General features: G+C 48.5%; 1 protein-coding gene across 2 annotated transcripts in view; it reads left to right on the forward strand.

Annotated features, from left to right (window-relative positions):
• The first annotated feature begins 4859 nt into the window (after positions 1-4859).
• Positions 4860-16055, forward strand: part of podxl (podocalyxin-like) — a 30146-nt gene continuing 18950 nt past the window's right edge. For both annotated transcript variants that reach the window (XM_030113308.1, XM_030113307.1), the window contains exons 1-7: positions 4860-5259; positions 13602-14240; positions 14324-14529; positions 14617-14640; positions 15564-15696; positions 15802-15845; positions 15922-16041. In XM_030113308.1, the coding sequence (XP_029969168.1) occupies positions 5217-5259; positions 13602-14240; positions 14324-14529; positions 14617-14640; positions 15564-15696; positions 15802-15845; positions 15922-16041 (1209 nt within the window). In that variant the 5' untranslated portion in view covers positions 4860-5216. The remainder of the gene's footprint in view (positions 5260-13601; positions 14241-14323; positions 14530-14616; positions 14641-15563; positions 15697-15801; positions 15846-15921; positions 16042-16055) is intronic.

The raw sequence follows: 16055 nt of genomic DNA on the forward strand, positions 1-16055 counted from the left end.
CGGGGATCGCCCTCCGTCTTTTCCCCGGGAAGCTCCCGCGGGCCGGTTTCCTGAGCCGCTCCCTCCCGGCCCGCCGACTCTCACGTCTCCTGACGGACACACAAACACACTTCAACCGCCATCTTGTGTCAGAGCATCCCGACACACGGCTCCTCCTCCCCCTCCCTTTCCTTTTCCTCCTTTTCTGCAGTCATACCTATTTATCTGGTCCTCCTCGACCTCCACCCTTCCCTTTGTTCACTATAAATAACAGCAAAGCGCCCAAGTTCAACTTCTGCGACTCCTTCGGCCTGAACCCGCCCTGGACTTCAGCATCAGCTGCTGAGAGACGTCTTGTTAGAAAGACATCGTGACGTTTCTGTCTCCTAACCTGCTCTTATTGTGCTGAAACATTTCCTCCCCTGGAACCCCACGACTTTTATTTTTGGACTTTACGACGACATGTTTACCCTCTAGTCTTCTCTCATCTGTTCTCTTCTCTTTCCAACAGTTCAGAAGCAAAATCAAAGTTATGAATGAAGGCAGTGAAAGTGGAAACTCAGCATGTTGGTGTGTTTAATGGAGAATAATTGGGTGAAATTTGAGAAAGCGGAGCGTTCAGAGCTGAGGGTTGAAGGAATGAGGTGTCAGTGTGCAGGACTGCCGTCGATGATGGATGGATGGATGGAGATCCTGCCTCCTCTGAACTCCTCCTGACAGCGTTCAGCGGGTCTTTAAGCCGAGCGCCGCTTCGCCGCTGATGTTTACCAGACTGAACGGGAACATTCCGGCGGATCGGCTGGACGGCCGGTGGAGTCTGTCAGCGGCGGCTCCAGATAAGCGCCGCCACTCGGGGAGATAGAGGTATCTGTCCGTCACCCATCCTCCGAGGCTCCTCGGCCACACGGCTTCCTCTCAGGCCTCGCGTCTGGACAGTGTTGCTCCAACACACACACTCCGTCCTCCATCCTGCCTCCCGTTGACCTCTGACCTGTCTTCCTATCTATCAGCGGCCGGGGAAGATGGCCGCATGGCGTGAAGTGAGGGAAGGAGCCTCCTGACACCCAAGTGAAATCCACCGACCCTCCTCAGGTTGTGTTTTCGCCCTGATGGAGATAAGTCTTTGTAATGGGTCTTTACTGGACACACACACACACACACACACACACACACACACACACACACACACTCACACAGCTCCAGGCGGTACCAGGCCTCTGATAAGCAGGTGTGGGAGCTCTGCGGCCCGTCATTCCTCTCATGTCAGGCCTCCTCCTGCGCAACACGCCGGAACGCCGTCACCGAGGAAGATCTGCGGTTCACACTTCAGCCGACGCCCCCGGGGTCGGCGGCGGCCTGACCCGGGCTCACGGGGCCGCGACGGGCCGGACCGCGACCGGACGGCCCCGAAGAAGACCGAACGGAGGACTGACTCGGTCCGAGGAGAGTTCAACCCTTTAAGGCTCTAAACAGAAACATGATTTATGGTGGAATCAGACCTGGAGTCGTCCGGAACCCTTGATGAGTTTGATAGAAAGACTCTCGGGGTGAAGTTTGGATCCTGACCTGAACGCTTCCTGTTCCTGCAGACCGGCTTCCTGCTGGTTTCTCCACCTCCTCCTCCACCTCACCCTCCCTTCTCACTGAGCATTATGCTATTTCATTATCAAGAAAACCCCAGCGATGGCTAACCTGGTGGAACTGGCGCTGATTCAGAGGACGTTTGAACGTCGGATGGGAACCGAGCCGCAATAAATCTGCCAGAAAAAGTGCAGTAAAGCCAGAAGTATGGGGAGGACGGGCCGTTATCTGGCTGGTACCAGGCCTCAGGAGAACGCTGGAGGTGGGAGGATGAACCGAGAGGGGGGCTGTGTCAGATGTGGAGGAGTGTGTGTGTGTGTGTGTGTGTGTGTGTGTGTGTGTGTGTGTGTGTGTGTGTGTGTGTGTGAGGAGTTTCTGAAGGAGACCCAGAAGGTGCTGAGGAGGCTTCTTGAGAGAAATTGAGAAATTAAGGATGGAGGTGGGGGGGGGGGGGGGGGGGGGGGGGGGGGGGGGGCGCGATGCTCGCTGACATTCCTGGCATGCCCACGTCATTGTAGCAGGGTGGGGGGTTCAACGCCGAACCCGCCCAGACAAAAGCGGGCGGCTGAGCTCAGCGTGGAGGAATTCATGCGTATCCAGGACGGACATCGGCAGCTCCGACGGGACGCCGAGTCGTCCAGGGAAGACCGGAAATCAAACGCCGCTGAAACGAGCAGAAACTGCTGAAAAGACCAAACGGTCAACACGTCTGAACGGGTCAGACGGTCTGCGTTTGAAGTCCACTGAAATATCTTCAAAGCGATGATCCAGGAAACCATCTGACTTCCTGTTTGAAGGGTCAGTCTGCCACGCAGCCATTAGCTCTGTCGCCCGGTTCGATTCCAGAGCCTTTCTGTGAGGAAAGAGCAGGGATGGAGGGATGGAGGGATGGACAGGGAGCGTCCACGTTTACCCCGCCATGACCCGATCAGCTGGGTCCATCCTGGACTCCCCCCTCCGTCACGTTGCCCCCTCTGGGGCAGATGGAGGATGGGGCAGGATGTGTCCGAAGGCTTCCTGCGGTCGGTGGATGGGACGGATGCTTCCACGCTGATGGTAGCGGTTTCTGACACAAACTGCTGCCGAAGCTTCAGCTGATCGACACCTCAACACTCCCCTTTGCGAGGCAAACCACTGCTCCACTGTGTACAACCCCACATCACAGCACACCCTGGCCCCCATGTACACACAGCCCCACATCTTCCAGATCTGCCAGATCTGCCAGATCTCTTCCGAAGTCCAAACCCTTTTTTATTAATGACTCCTGACTGTTCCAGAGGCAGGAAACACCCATGACGCCCCCTCCTGCCGCCGCCGCCGCCACACCCCTGATGGTATCAGCCCGGCCCCCCCTCGGACCTCGGACTTCCCACACATGCGGGGACCAGCGCTGGCTCTCCGCGTTGTGTTTGTGATCTGGGTCACATGGAGCCGGACTACCAGTGTCCTCAAAGCAATTCTTGGGAAGTTTGTGAACATCCGTCACCGTGGTAACAAGCCGCCAAGCGGCTCCCGCGGGAAGAGGAGGGGGGCGGGCAGGGTCCGGCCAAACGGCCTCGACTTTAATCCAAAAGTCCAACACAATGCCGGCTGGAGCAGAGAGTCCGTCTGAGGAGTAAATGAAAGTGTCCCTGGCAGGAGAACGCCGGAGGAACCATGAATATTCATGACGCTCGCGGCTGGAACAGGAAACAGAACCACCTCCATGTTTGTTTCTGTCTGAGTCCTGAAAGGGGGACAGAGTCTCCGAGGAGCCACCAGGACAAGATCCGAGCTCCGATACACTGGGTCAGGGGTCAGAGGAGGAAGATGCTCTAAAATCAGATAGTTATTTTAAAAACGTTGTACTTAAACTTGTGATTTCCTTGTTCTTCACATTGTTGCCTATGTGTATGTTATTTTGTTAATAAAGTTTTTTTTAAGCTACAGACTAGTTGGTTAGCTTGCTAATGAAAGTACCATCCTCAATAGGTATGTTATCTCTTGTTTGTTTAAAGTTTGGGGGTGTTTTAGGTTTTGTTTTACAATTTGAACATAAAATATCACTTACACTCTTCTAGTCAATCCTCAGGCTGCTTAGCGTGTTGAAAATGGAACAGGTCTCACACAGATCAGAAAATTGTTTTAATTTTTGGTTTGTTTCACTTTTGTTGATTATTTTTCCGGCTATTTCTGAATGTCTGAATGGAAAGTCTAAAAAATTTACATTCTTTATAGCTCAGTCTCAAAAGAGTTATTTAGGTAGCTAAAAAAAAGGAAATTATCTATGTTGTATGTAACTTTTGTTTTGTTGCAATGTTGAGTACTTTTTTTAATATTTAAAATAAAAACATGGACTCTCACACCTCTCACTTTTTATCTCACACTTTTATTTTTCTCATAAACACTGAAGCTCATGACATTAGAGATGTCTAATCATCAACAAATGTTTCAAGTTTTATTAAGTATTTTAGTCATTTTTAATATTTGAGCCTTTTGAAAGTTTTTTTTTTTATTCTATGCTAACATTTTAGCTTCAAGCTAATACATTAGCATGCTAACAGCAATAAAGTTCCCTGAAACAATGAATACGTGTCTTAGTGTGTGTTTTTTCACACTTTGGATTATTTTTGAATATGTGGACAGAAAACATGTGAGAATAGACTTTTATAACAGTTTTGTCAGCTTGATAATGGAGCCTCAGGCTAGTTGGCTAGCTCGCTAACGGGGAACATTTAGCCGCAGCATGATAAATAATGTGTAATAACTTTGATTTGTGACATAATTGACTATTTTAGGTTACTTTTTTAATCTTTAAAAAGAAAGAAAATTCGATTGAGTAGTTTTATTAGTGTTGGAATAAAGAGGTTAGTTGGTTATCTTCTTTCTAATGAGGTAACCAATGAAGCCATTAGCTTAAAGCTAAAATCTTAAGTTTTTACAGTGTTTTTGGAAACTGTAGATTATTTCAGACTTTACTCATGTTTTAAAAGAAATTAAGATATATTGTTACCCTAAAAGTTTTTTTTGATTATTTATTTTGGCCTGTTTTAGTTTAATATCCAAGCCAACAGGTTTGAACTGATGTGGATGACTTTCGGCGCTCGGCTCGGACCCCTCCGGGCCTGAGGTGTCCTTGAGTCAGACTGGGTTTTAGGAAGCGGCTCATTGTGGGGGGGGGGGGGGGGGGGGGGGGGGGGGGGGGGGGGTTTGGAGGGGGGGGTTGACAGAGCGGCCGGGATTGGGCCGGCCTGGCTCGGCCCCTGCTCGCCGCTGATAAGGGAGGCAGGGCCGGGCGGCCGCTGAGCACACAGCTCAGATTCACACCGAGGAGCCCGGCCGCAGCCAAGGAGACGGAGAAACACCCCCAAAATCCTCCACACACACACACACACACACTCACACACTCAAACACACAAAAGCATTCCTGGCTTTCAGTTCCAGAGGAGAGGGAAGAAGAAAACCAGCTCCAAGAGGGAGAGATCCTCCACTGGCCTCACCATCACCTGCAGCATCTGCTGCCGCACCTCCTGCCGCAGGAGGCGCCGGGGCCGGGAGTCCGAGAGCAGCGGGGGGGCCGCGGAGGCCGGGGGTCCGAGAGCAGCGGGGGGGCCGCGGAGGCCGGGGGTCCGAGAGCAGCAGGGGGGGGGCGGCGATCTGCATGAAGCACCGACAGGATGAGGGCGACTCTGAGGATCACGTGGCTCCTGCTCTCTCTCAGTGAGTACACTGCACCACACACACCTGTCTGCACCTGCCTCTGTGTGTGTGTGTGTGTGTGTGTGTGTGTGTGTGTGTGTGTGTGTGTGTGTGTGTGTGTGTGCGTAGCATCAGTTTCCTGCAGCAGCATTGCTACACACACGCTTCTCAAATAGAGATACTTCAGCTCTGACTTGCTTTCTGCACTTTAAATGAATCCAAACTGTCGCCTCTCACTCTGTCTTCAATTTCATAGACTCTGTTTACTCAGATTAAAGTAAATCACTAGTTTATTTTCTTTCTTCTGCTTTTTTCCTGAGAAACTGGAGGATAAACCAATGTGTGTAATGATAAAATAAGGTTGGAAAAAACAATATGAGGATATTTCTCACAGATAGCCTATACATGGCATAAGAAGGGCTTCGACAGGAGTAATATTAGAGTTTATTCATGTGAAAAGTGTCAGTTTAACTTAATTATTATTTTAATATAGAGAATGAACAGATTTGGATTCTTTTAGAGCAGATGTTTGCCTCTTTCCAGGCGTTCTTTGGTGCCTCAGGTTCATTTCAAATTAAATCCGCTTCAGATCAAATGAAACTGAAACTGAACAATTCAGCTAAGCTGGTTTTTATGTGCTGGCAGAGCAAAACACAGGTAAAGAATGTGAGATTAAAGAAGATAAAAACATTTAAACCTACATTTTGTAACTTCTTCATTATCTGTTTCATGAAAACATGTCAAAATCTGTATTCAAACAGTTGGATTAAAATACATCCTGATTTGTTTCCTGCTTGAATTCAGTAAATATGAGGAGTTATCTAGTGTTTTAGTCCCGATTGGACCGTCAATGCTTCATTTAGCATTCAGAAACTGTGGAGTGGGCGTGTCCTGTTAGTTTCCTCCACTTTGTGGCATTAGTTATTCATCATACAGCCCGTGGATTATAAAGATTGACTGCAGAGAAAAAGGAGTTTAAATGTATCCGAGCAGCAAAAACATGACGGAGCAACAAATCTGGTCAACAGCAGCGACGGTTCAGTCTGGATTTCAGCCTCTTGGCGGGTTTTTCTGGAGCAGAATCGCTGTTTTCTCACGAGATTCAACTTTTTTTTTCTTCTGCTGCTGTGAGAAATCTGCAGAAAAACCATTTTATTCAGACTGAAACATCTGCCCCTCTACCACACACACACACACACACACACACACACACACACACAGAAGGAGCTGCATAATGAAGCGCCCCCTGACCTCCCTCCCTCTCTCAAAGTGTTTTTCTTTAATTATGCACCTGCCGCTCTCTCGCCGTGGCCGCACGCCGCTTCAGACGGGAGGATTCTATTTTCTCGACCGTGTGAAAAAAAAAGTGTCACACATTCCCCCCCCACCAAAAAAAACTGCATCTAAAGCCAGTCAGCACTTTTTTTTGTCCTTCTAAAATAAAGGCTGAAGCGTCGCTGCCGTGTGTGAACGAGCATCTGGGTGTGTTTGTCGAACGTGGAGTGGCGAAGGCCTGGCGTTTCTCTACGGTCACACTTTCAGTGACTGTTTTTACAAACCAACACAGAAGCTACTTCAAGTAAAACCCATTAAATCTTTAGATGTATCTGAAAGACAATACTTTTATTTTCTTCCTGAGAGTTAGACAAGAAGTTTGATACCCGACTTGCATATCTTTGGTAGACATGAAGCTGGCAGCTGTTAGCCTAGCTTAGCATAAAGGTGAGAATAAGGACCTTTATAGTTTACTAGTCAACCTTTTCTGTGGTTGGCAGCATTCACACTTGTATAAATGAAGCAAACAGCATTAAATCCACTGAGCCTTGAAGGAGCTAGCAGGATGCAGGTAGCAGCAGCTACCTGTAGCTTCATGATTAGCGTTACTGATGTTCTCGGGAAGCTCCTGGATTGCTGGGTGCAACAGGTGTTGACAGAGGAAACAGAGAGGCTGCTGGGAGATACTCGTCCTGACTCTCCAGGCTGTGTTCAGCCGTGTCCAGATTTTCACTGCAGCTACGTTGATGCCAATGCTAGCGGGCGGCGGTGGCGCTGACATGATTCATGAGCCTGAACTGTAGGAAGGAGTCGTATCATCACTTATCAGCGCCGTCCAGGACTTCCTGACCCGTGTGTGGACTGTCCTTTCTTGTGGGTTTGTCGGTTCATGACTTTTCCGTTTCCTACACGATAGTGGGCGGTGGGGGGGTAGTGGGGGTGGGGGAGGGGGTGGGGGAGGGGTGGCGGGCGGTGGGGGGCGGTTTCGGGGTCCTGGTCTGTCCGGACACCGGCCTGGCACGTTGCTCTGCCGTCTGCAGCACATGGAGGAGAACCGACAAACAATAGAGAGACTCTATCAACATCCCGGTTCCCAAGCAGGGCGTGGCGGCGGCGGCGGCGGCGGCTCCAGGTCCGGGTTCACGGAGAAGATGTTCAAGTCTGAGAGCTCAGCCGCACTCTGATTGGCCGGAAGTGGAGTTTCTCACAGGAAAACATGAGACGGAGGAGCAGACCATGCTGGAATGTTCTGAAAACTTTAAACTTGGCCTCGGCTGAGGACCTGAAGATGGAGGAGCGGAGCGGAGAGGGAGGATCTGCGCCGTCACCTCCGCGTTGACCTCGCACTCCCTCCGCCCGGCGGCAGGTGTCCATTAATCAGACCGGAGGCTGGTACCGCCACCTCCACCTCCTCCTGGACCTCCTCCCTCAGCACTCCCCTCGCTCTGACGCGCTCAGGACAAACACTGGCAGTCCATTAGCGAGGTGTGTGTGAGGCCGTGCACACACACACACACACACACACACACACACACACACACACACACACACACACACACACACACACACACTCAGGAGAGGAAGGGTCCTCCAGAGCAGACGGGCTCCGGGACGTCAGGGTTCTTGGGTTTAAATGCGTCCCGTCTCACGACTCAAGTCCTGAATGAACTCCTTCACCTGAGTTACACTGCAGCAGGAAGTGGAACAGGAAGTAGAGCAGGAAGAGGAGCAGGAAAGTGAAGCAGGAAGTGGCGGTCCTGAGGCCTGAAGTGATCAGACTGATTTTATCTGGTGTGAGACGCAGTGAGAGAACGCCATCAGGGACGTCTCAGTCCGCAGACGGAAGCCGTGGGGGGCCAGGTGAGAAACCTGCCGCCGCTCCATCAGACGCTCCTCATTCACATGTCAAACCTTCAGCTCGTCTTACTCTGGGAATTTAATTCACCTCCATTAGTGGCAAAGTGTGTGTGTGTGTGTGTGTGTGTGTGTGTGTGTGTGTGTGTCGGGTCTCTAACGTTGAACTTTTACCACCAGCTTGTATAAACACACATACCAGACTGGTTTCCAAGGACAGGGAGCGTGTTGTTCCAGGATAAAGTGAGTGTGTGTGTGTGTGTGTGTGTGTGTGTGTGTGTGTGTGTGTGTGTGTGCGTGTGGCCGGTCATTTCCATGTGGCCGTTAGATTTACAGCCTCTCTCTCCTCCCTTTCACTTGCCCCGCTCTTTTATCCCTACAGAGAGTTTCTGCCCCTCACTGAAGCTCACAATGCAAAGGCTGCCCCCCCCAAACCCCCCTCCTCTTCCAACCCCCCCCCCCCCCCCCCCCCAACCCCCCCCAAACCCCCCCTCCACACACACACACACTCCTCCACCCTGCACCCCAAAACAGCCCTGCAGAGCTGAGATGCTTCAGTGAACGGAGTGGGGATGAGATGGGAGGGGAGCAGTGGGGGGAGTGTGTGTGTGTGTGTGTGTGTGTGTGTGTGTGTGTGTGTGTGTGTGTGTGTGTGTGTGTGTGTGTGTGTGTGTCGGGGGTGGAGGTGGAGGCGGGGTGGGGGTTACCGTCACCAAGCTAACGGGGCAGCTTTGTCTCGCTGGTACTTTGGAGCGACAGCTACATTTATTTATGTACTCTCTCCTATAAACACACACACACGACCTTTGACCTGAAGTTAATTGTACTCCATTTACTAACACTTAAACACCCATTCTGCCCCGTGTGTGTGTGTGTGTGTGTTGTGTCTCTTAACTTGTAGTTTACAGCTAATTAACCGCTCATACTCTGATATTGATCAGATTTTCTCGTAGAATGAATATTTTAGTTGACAGTTTATTTCACTCCAGCATGTCTTACTGATGCAAATGAAACACAAAAAGTTTTAAAGTAGTAAAATAGCTTTAAAAAAACATCCAGAAGTTTATTTTTTAATAAAGCATTCAGTTCTTTAGTCTTTGTGAAGCAAAGATTGATCGAGTGTCGATATTTTTAATCACTGAATCTTTGGTAAAGTTCACAAAAACATGTCGCACTCAACAAAAGGTCAAACATAAAAACAACTGTTTCGAAAAAGACAAAGGACACGGTTCACTTCAGACCACGAGGCTGGTGTCAAACGACAGAGTCACGACGCTACATGTTGCTTCCAGCCAAACATTTTAAATTTCATTCAGTATTTTGTGCATTTTTGTTGTTTTCACATCAGTTTTTCCCTCAATAACGCGAATGGTTCTTAAAAGTCAAATTTAATGAATCTTTTTATAACAGAATGCAGAAATAGAAATGGAAATGATGTGAACTCCTGTATGGAGGCTGATTAGTGCCACATTTAGTAAAAGGAACTTACAGAAACCTTCATGTTTATTTCAGTATATTTTAAAAATGATGAATTGCTGACATGCTTTATATTTATTGAAGTTTTTGATGCCCATAATTAGCATTTGGGACATAGCTAATGCTAATCACTGCAGCAGAAGGAAACCTGGTTTCTGCTTAATTCAGACTGGTCGGCTGACCAGAGGGGTTCTCGCTACGTGTTGTTGAGGCGTCGGACTCGAACACGGTGCCAGGTCAACAGAGCAGCTTCCGCCGCTGCAGCCGGCCAAGAGGCGGGAGGACGAGCCAGGGAAAGGACGGGCGGTGCGTTCTCACAGCGTCCCCGCTCCGTCCCCGGGCCGCGGCGGGGGACGGACGGAGGGGACGGGGGTGACGGGGGTCAGAGAGCTGCTCAGTCGGACAGGAAGGAGGACCGATATGGACTCTATTTAAAGACTCAGAACAGATGTGTGAATTTAGCACTGAAGCTAACTGATACCAGGACTGTGATGCTAATGCTAATGCTAATGGTTAGTTCTTCCTCACTGGTGCTTGAAACATGTCAAAGAGCTGCTGTTCAGAACCTCCAAGAAAACTGTGAAGTGTTTCAGAGGAGCTGTCAGTGTTTCTGCAGGAATGTGTAGGTGGAGTGAAAACAGGCGGGGGGGGGATCAGCGGGGGTCAGCGGGGGTCACGTACCAGGCAGAGGAGACGGGAATTCCTCTCCTCTAAAGTCATTTACAGCTCCGTTAGATAGAAAAACAACTGGACGACTCATCCATCGATCACAGCAGGAAGCACAGGATCAATCAATCAGTCGTCAATTAAACGTCCTCCGTGTCCAATAACTGATCAGGACCGACGAAGGACGAGAGGAAGACAGATCGGACCGGGTGTCACTGAGTTTTTCAGAAGAAATCATGATGAAAAAGGAAAAGGTGGAGCGTAAAACTAATATTTCTCTAATCAGAGCACATTTTTCTGTTTTTAGGCCAAATGAAACTCAGACATTAAAATATCATGAGAGCAGCGAGCGAGAGACTTTACCAGACTGGACTTTACCAGAGCTTCAACTCAGACCGCTGGAAGAGGAGAATATATTGACGGTGAACATTCCTCAGATCACCCGAGTTCAAACTGATCAGACTGGAGAACGTTGATGCTCGACTGATCTGGTCTGGAGGGGCCAGAGTCGGTTTATTTGATGGAAGAGAGGTGGAGGACTTGCTTGCAATTCCAACTTAAAAAAACAACCATTGAGAATTGTGATTACTCTATTAATGGCTGAAACATTCGGTAGAATAATCCACTTGAAAAACAACCAATAGCTGCAGCTGCAGTCTTTAGTATCAACATTTTATCTCAAGTGTTTTCGGTGTCGGCTGTTTGTCTTCAGGCTGCATTGTTTCCTTTGACCCCAGCAGTCCGTCTTTCACTTCTTCACTCTCAGCATTTTGTCTTTAGTTTCATTTTGAGTCTTAGATAGTTGGATAAATGTTTTCTTTCAGCGACAGCGAAGATGCAGCTGAGCATCAGTCTGCAAAGAAGCCAAGCTAACATTAGTCTGTAGTGTCAGCTAAACAGTCGTTCTGTCTTTCCCCAGCTAAACACGTAGCCACCAGCTAATGCTAAAGGAATCCCTACCGTTAAACTACACACTGAAACAAGTAAAAAGTATTGATTCACTTCCAAAGTGATGACTGGAAACAGACAAGGACTGAAAACATGAGTGAATATCAATTCTAAATATGTCCTTTACTTTATGAAGCATGATGCAATTGAAGAATTCAAACACCTAAAAATTGATCATCCACTGAAAGTTTGGAAGAACTTTAACAGAATTTGTGTAAAATCTGAGATTTTGTAACAGGAAAGAGTGAAATTTGGTCAGAATAATGCTTTTTAATATTTCTACATGTTTATGTGACACATAAAGTGCATCTGAATGGATTTTCCAACCTGTGTGTGAAGTTTGACATCAAACATTTGGATGTTTTTGTCTGGTTTGTGGATGTCCTCCTGGTTTCAAACAGACATATTCCAGCGTTGCCTTGTTTGAGGATCTAAAGGTCGATCAGTGAAACTCGGTGCTGCTCAGAGACGGGACGGCCGGCTTATCTGCTCCTGCTGGACTCCTCTGAAAAACTCATCCATCTCTAAGTGTCCAGTACGGACGTCAGCAGCCTTTTGAGGAGTTTCACCAATCAAACTGAGGAATGAAGCGGAAGAAATGATCTGTTTTTAAACCAGGTTTCTGTGCAATATTTGCAATTAATATGAAATACTACTAATGATGATAACATAATACTTTAATAAAATTATTTAAAAAGTGATATGAATTACAAATATGTTTCAATATTAATGTGTTAAAATGACAAGCATAATAAAAATTAAAATTAGAAAAAATAGGAATGAAAGAGGAAAAAAATACTGTTGCTGCTACTGCTACTTCTGTTGCTAAATGATAACATCCCCCAAAAAATAGAAGGAAAAAGAATATTAAGTTTGAAAAAAGAACAAATATTGTAACAAAATCACAAAAACTTCATTCAATTCAAAATACACTTCAAATAATTACAATAAAATAAAAGACTAAAATTAATAATAATCCATGATTAAAAATCAAGAAAATAAAAATAAATTAAAATAAAAATATTCTTTTAAAACAAAAAAATAGAAAGTTTTTAAAAATCTACTCATGTATTATGCAAGTGTGAATGATAATACTGAGTAAAAAGATCAATAAAAATAAAACAGAAATAAATTGTATATTTTTTATTATTAATATATAATCAATATACATAAATAAATTAAACATTTATTCCACCCAGTGAACCTTTTGAAAAGACGAGAAAGGGGACTGTTTAACTGATGCTGAAGTTTCAGTTCAATGCTTTTGTACACCGTGGAATAAACACTGCTGCGTTTCATCCTTCACAACAAAAGTAACAACAGCAAACAAGACAATATTCTTATAAAAAAAATACATGTGAAGTGAAAAGGCAGTCTACTGTGAGTGTGTGAGTGTGTGTGTGTGTGTGTGATGTGGGCAGCGGGGTCTGGTGGCGATTGTTCGCGGCAGCGGTGAAAAACAGGCTGCGGTGGCGGGCGTGGTGCCTCCAAGTTGATTGTGTGCAGCATCCTGTCCAGCTGCACTATTTATGGACTGACAGCAGAAGACGGAGAGCCTGAGGCCCACAGCTGTCCAGCGGCAGGAAGTCGGTCCACCAGGGGGGCGGAGCCACTCGTACCACCGAGGGAGCCCGGTGGCGGCGTTCAAGGAAGTTAGAGACAAAACCACATCTTGTTTGAAGGCTTTCTTCATCCAAGCAATAAAATACAAGACGAGCTGATGTAGGGAAAACTTTTCAACACAACAAGGATAAGAACCATCTATACCAAGCTAATGCTAATGCTAGGCTAACGTCAGCCCGACTCGTGAAGAAAGCCTCTCTTCTGGGTTCCACTTTGTCAAACTTTGAAGCGACAGATTGAAAATACAGAGCCGTGATGAATAAACAGTCCACGACAGACTCCGTACTCTCATTTATTTAGATTTTCTCAAGTCATGTCAAGTCCTAATTTTGGAGGTTAGTTTGATAGAGAACGACCAAAAAACAATTTCAAGCGAAACACTTAAAAAAAACAACAACATACAAAGTGATAAGGTTTTAAAAGTCGGTCTTGCATCGTTTGCCGATTGCAGTCCAGGAGTTGCAGCTGTTCTTCAGCAGTATCCTGCGTCACTCCAGCATCTCGTGTCTTTTCCTTCTCAGGCTTCCTGTTTGACGGCATCTGTTCAGATGACACCCAGACCAATTCTACGACACAGCAGCCTCCTGGCACGACGGTGAAAGCCACCACGCAGCCTCCTGCCGGCACCATGGCCGGGACGGCCGGCGCCGTCCTGACGACCAACAAACCTACTGAAGCAGCTACAGCGACGGCAGCGCCTGCCAACGCAGACCCAAACACCGGGACACAGAAACCCACCGGCCCGTCGGACCCACAACAGACGTTCACCGTCACTAAACCAGTGACCGCCGCAGCTGCCACAACCAAACTGACCCCCGCCCAGCCCCAACTGACCACTTCAAAACCTGACCAAATTACACTGCCTGCCTCTTCCGATGCCCCCTCCACCGTGGTGCCCGGCACCACTGTAACCCAGGCGCCCACCACCGTGAAGAACACCACCCCGCTGGTCAGCACCAGCGGCGGCGGGAGCACAGGGCCTATTCCCAACCCGGCCACCGCCAAGACCCCCGGCCATCAAACAACACTCCCGGCTGAGCCGGGCAGTCAGAAGACATCTGCGACGGTGAAGGGAGGAACAAATCCCCCGACACCCGAAGCCGGGGGCAGAACTCCGGCGGCGTTCACTCCCACCACGAGCCAGGCGGATAGCAGAGGAGGTAAGGGCTGTTCTGACACTCACTCACAGGATCAGTGTCTAGGAAAGACGTGCACACTCTTGATTTGCCGTTCCTGATGGAAGGTACCAAGGGAACACTCCCGCCAGGCCAAGGACCGACGACCGACAAGACCACGGCGGCGGCGGGGAATCCGGAGACCACTACGACCACCAAGCTCCAGACCAAGCCCCCGGTGACCGTCAGTACCAAAGCTGGGACCTTGCCCCCCCAGATCACCACCATCGTCACCACCAGCAGCAGCACCTCGGCTCTGACAAAGAAGTTCACTGTGAGTGAAGCATCAAGCGGTGACACATTCTGGAACAAGTCGGTGTGAATCGGGTTCTGACTGACGTTGTGTCGATGTTCTCCACAGTATTCTCTCCTCAGCGAGCAGGAGGTAAGACTCCGTTCTGTTTCTTTTACAAGCATGAGGCTGTTTCTATTCACAGAAACAATCAAACAGTACTTTTTGTGAGTGTCATTGAGCCCCAGCCATTGTTCTGTCTGAGGGAGACAAGCCCACACCACTTCCACCCCTTTCTTCAGCAGCAGCTACGCCTCAAACCCAAGGAGACCGGACTGGAAAACAATGCTGCATTTATCTCCGCAGTCTGTTTTAGTCTCTAGAACATCATGGTGTGTTGATGTCAAACACTGTATCAGGACCAAAGACCGGTCTTGGAAGGATGTAAACTCTCAACTCTCACTCTGAACAGCAGCCAGTCGAGGGACTTCATTGCAGTTGTCATAAGTTTGACCAGTGGATGGACTTCTGGCGACCGTCACTGAACGATCGTAGAATAATGACAAGTATCTGACAGTATCTGTTCAGGGGGCATTACTTTGAAGATCTGTTATTAAGAAAGAAGGATCAGAATGTTAGTAAAACCACACCCATCTCAAAAATTACCTTAAATCTCAAACTGAAGCTGAAAGAAGCTGATAACTTTATGTAGACTGAAGATAACCAAGGTTGGTATTAACTAAGATCTGGTGTTGCTCATCAGTTGCATTTCATTGAAATGGAAAGACAAACCCCCCCGAAAGAAGAGTGTGGGAAGATCAGTGTGCTGTCCAGACTGTTTCCAGCAGCAGGACAGGAAACAGCGAAGCCTGCTATTAGAGAACAGAATAAAAGATTCCAGTGAGGGTGGGAAAGTGTCTTTGTAGGAACCTTTCCTGCCTTTCACTGGCTTCCTTTGTTCCCACACCTCTCCGGTCGGCGTGTCGGACCGCCTCCACCGCTGCCCCCCCCCCCCCCCCCCCCCCCCCCCCCCCCCCCCCCAGAAACCACCTGAACCCCGTCTCTTTCACCTTCAGACCAAGGAAGAGGAAGACCTGGCCAAGGTGTGCAAGCTCCTCATGCCCAACTGGCTCAACGGCACGTGCACGCTGACGTGGCGGCACCACAACGGCAAAGTGCAGTTTGACCTTGTGGAGATAAACGGAAAAGGTAAAAAAAAAAACCCCAAAAAAAAACAGAAACCCCGTCCAGATCGGTCAGGGTTCTCTGCTGGATTTGTCATCTGCAGTAAATGGTTCCTTCTTGACTTTGCAGTGAAAACCAGCCAGGCGGCGCAGTATTACGAGGAAATCACCAAGGTGAGGGTCCGCACGCCGCCGTGCACGTCGAGCACAGGGTCCAGCTAACGCCGTTCTGTCTTTCCCCAACACCAAGAAGCCCACCAACAACACAACGCTGATCGCCATCCTGGCCTCCTGTGGCGCCCTGCTCATCATGATCATCATCCTGGCGGTGTGCGCCACGCACCACCGCAAGCCCTACCACGAGAACCAGGTGGGTGGAGCGCC

This window comes from Salarias fasciatus, chromosome 17 (assembly GCF_902148845.1).
Source record: "Salarias fasciatus chromosome 17, fSalaFa1.1, whole genome shotgun sequence".
Lineage (NCBI taxonomy): Eukaryota > Metazoa > Chordata > Actinopteri > Blenniiformes > Blenniidae > Salarias > Salarias fasciatus.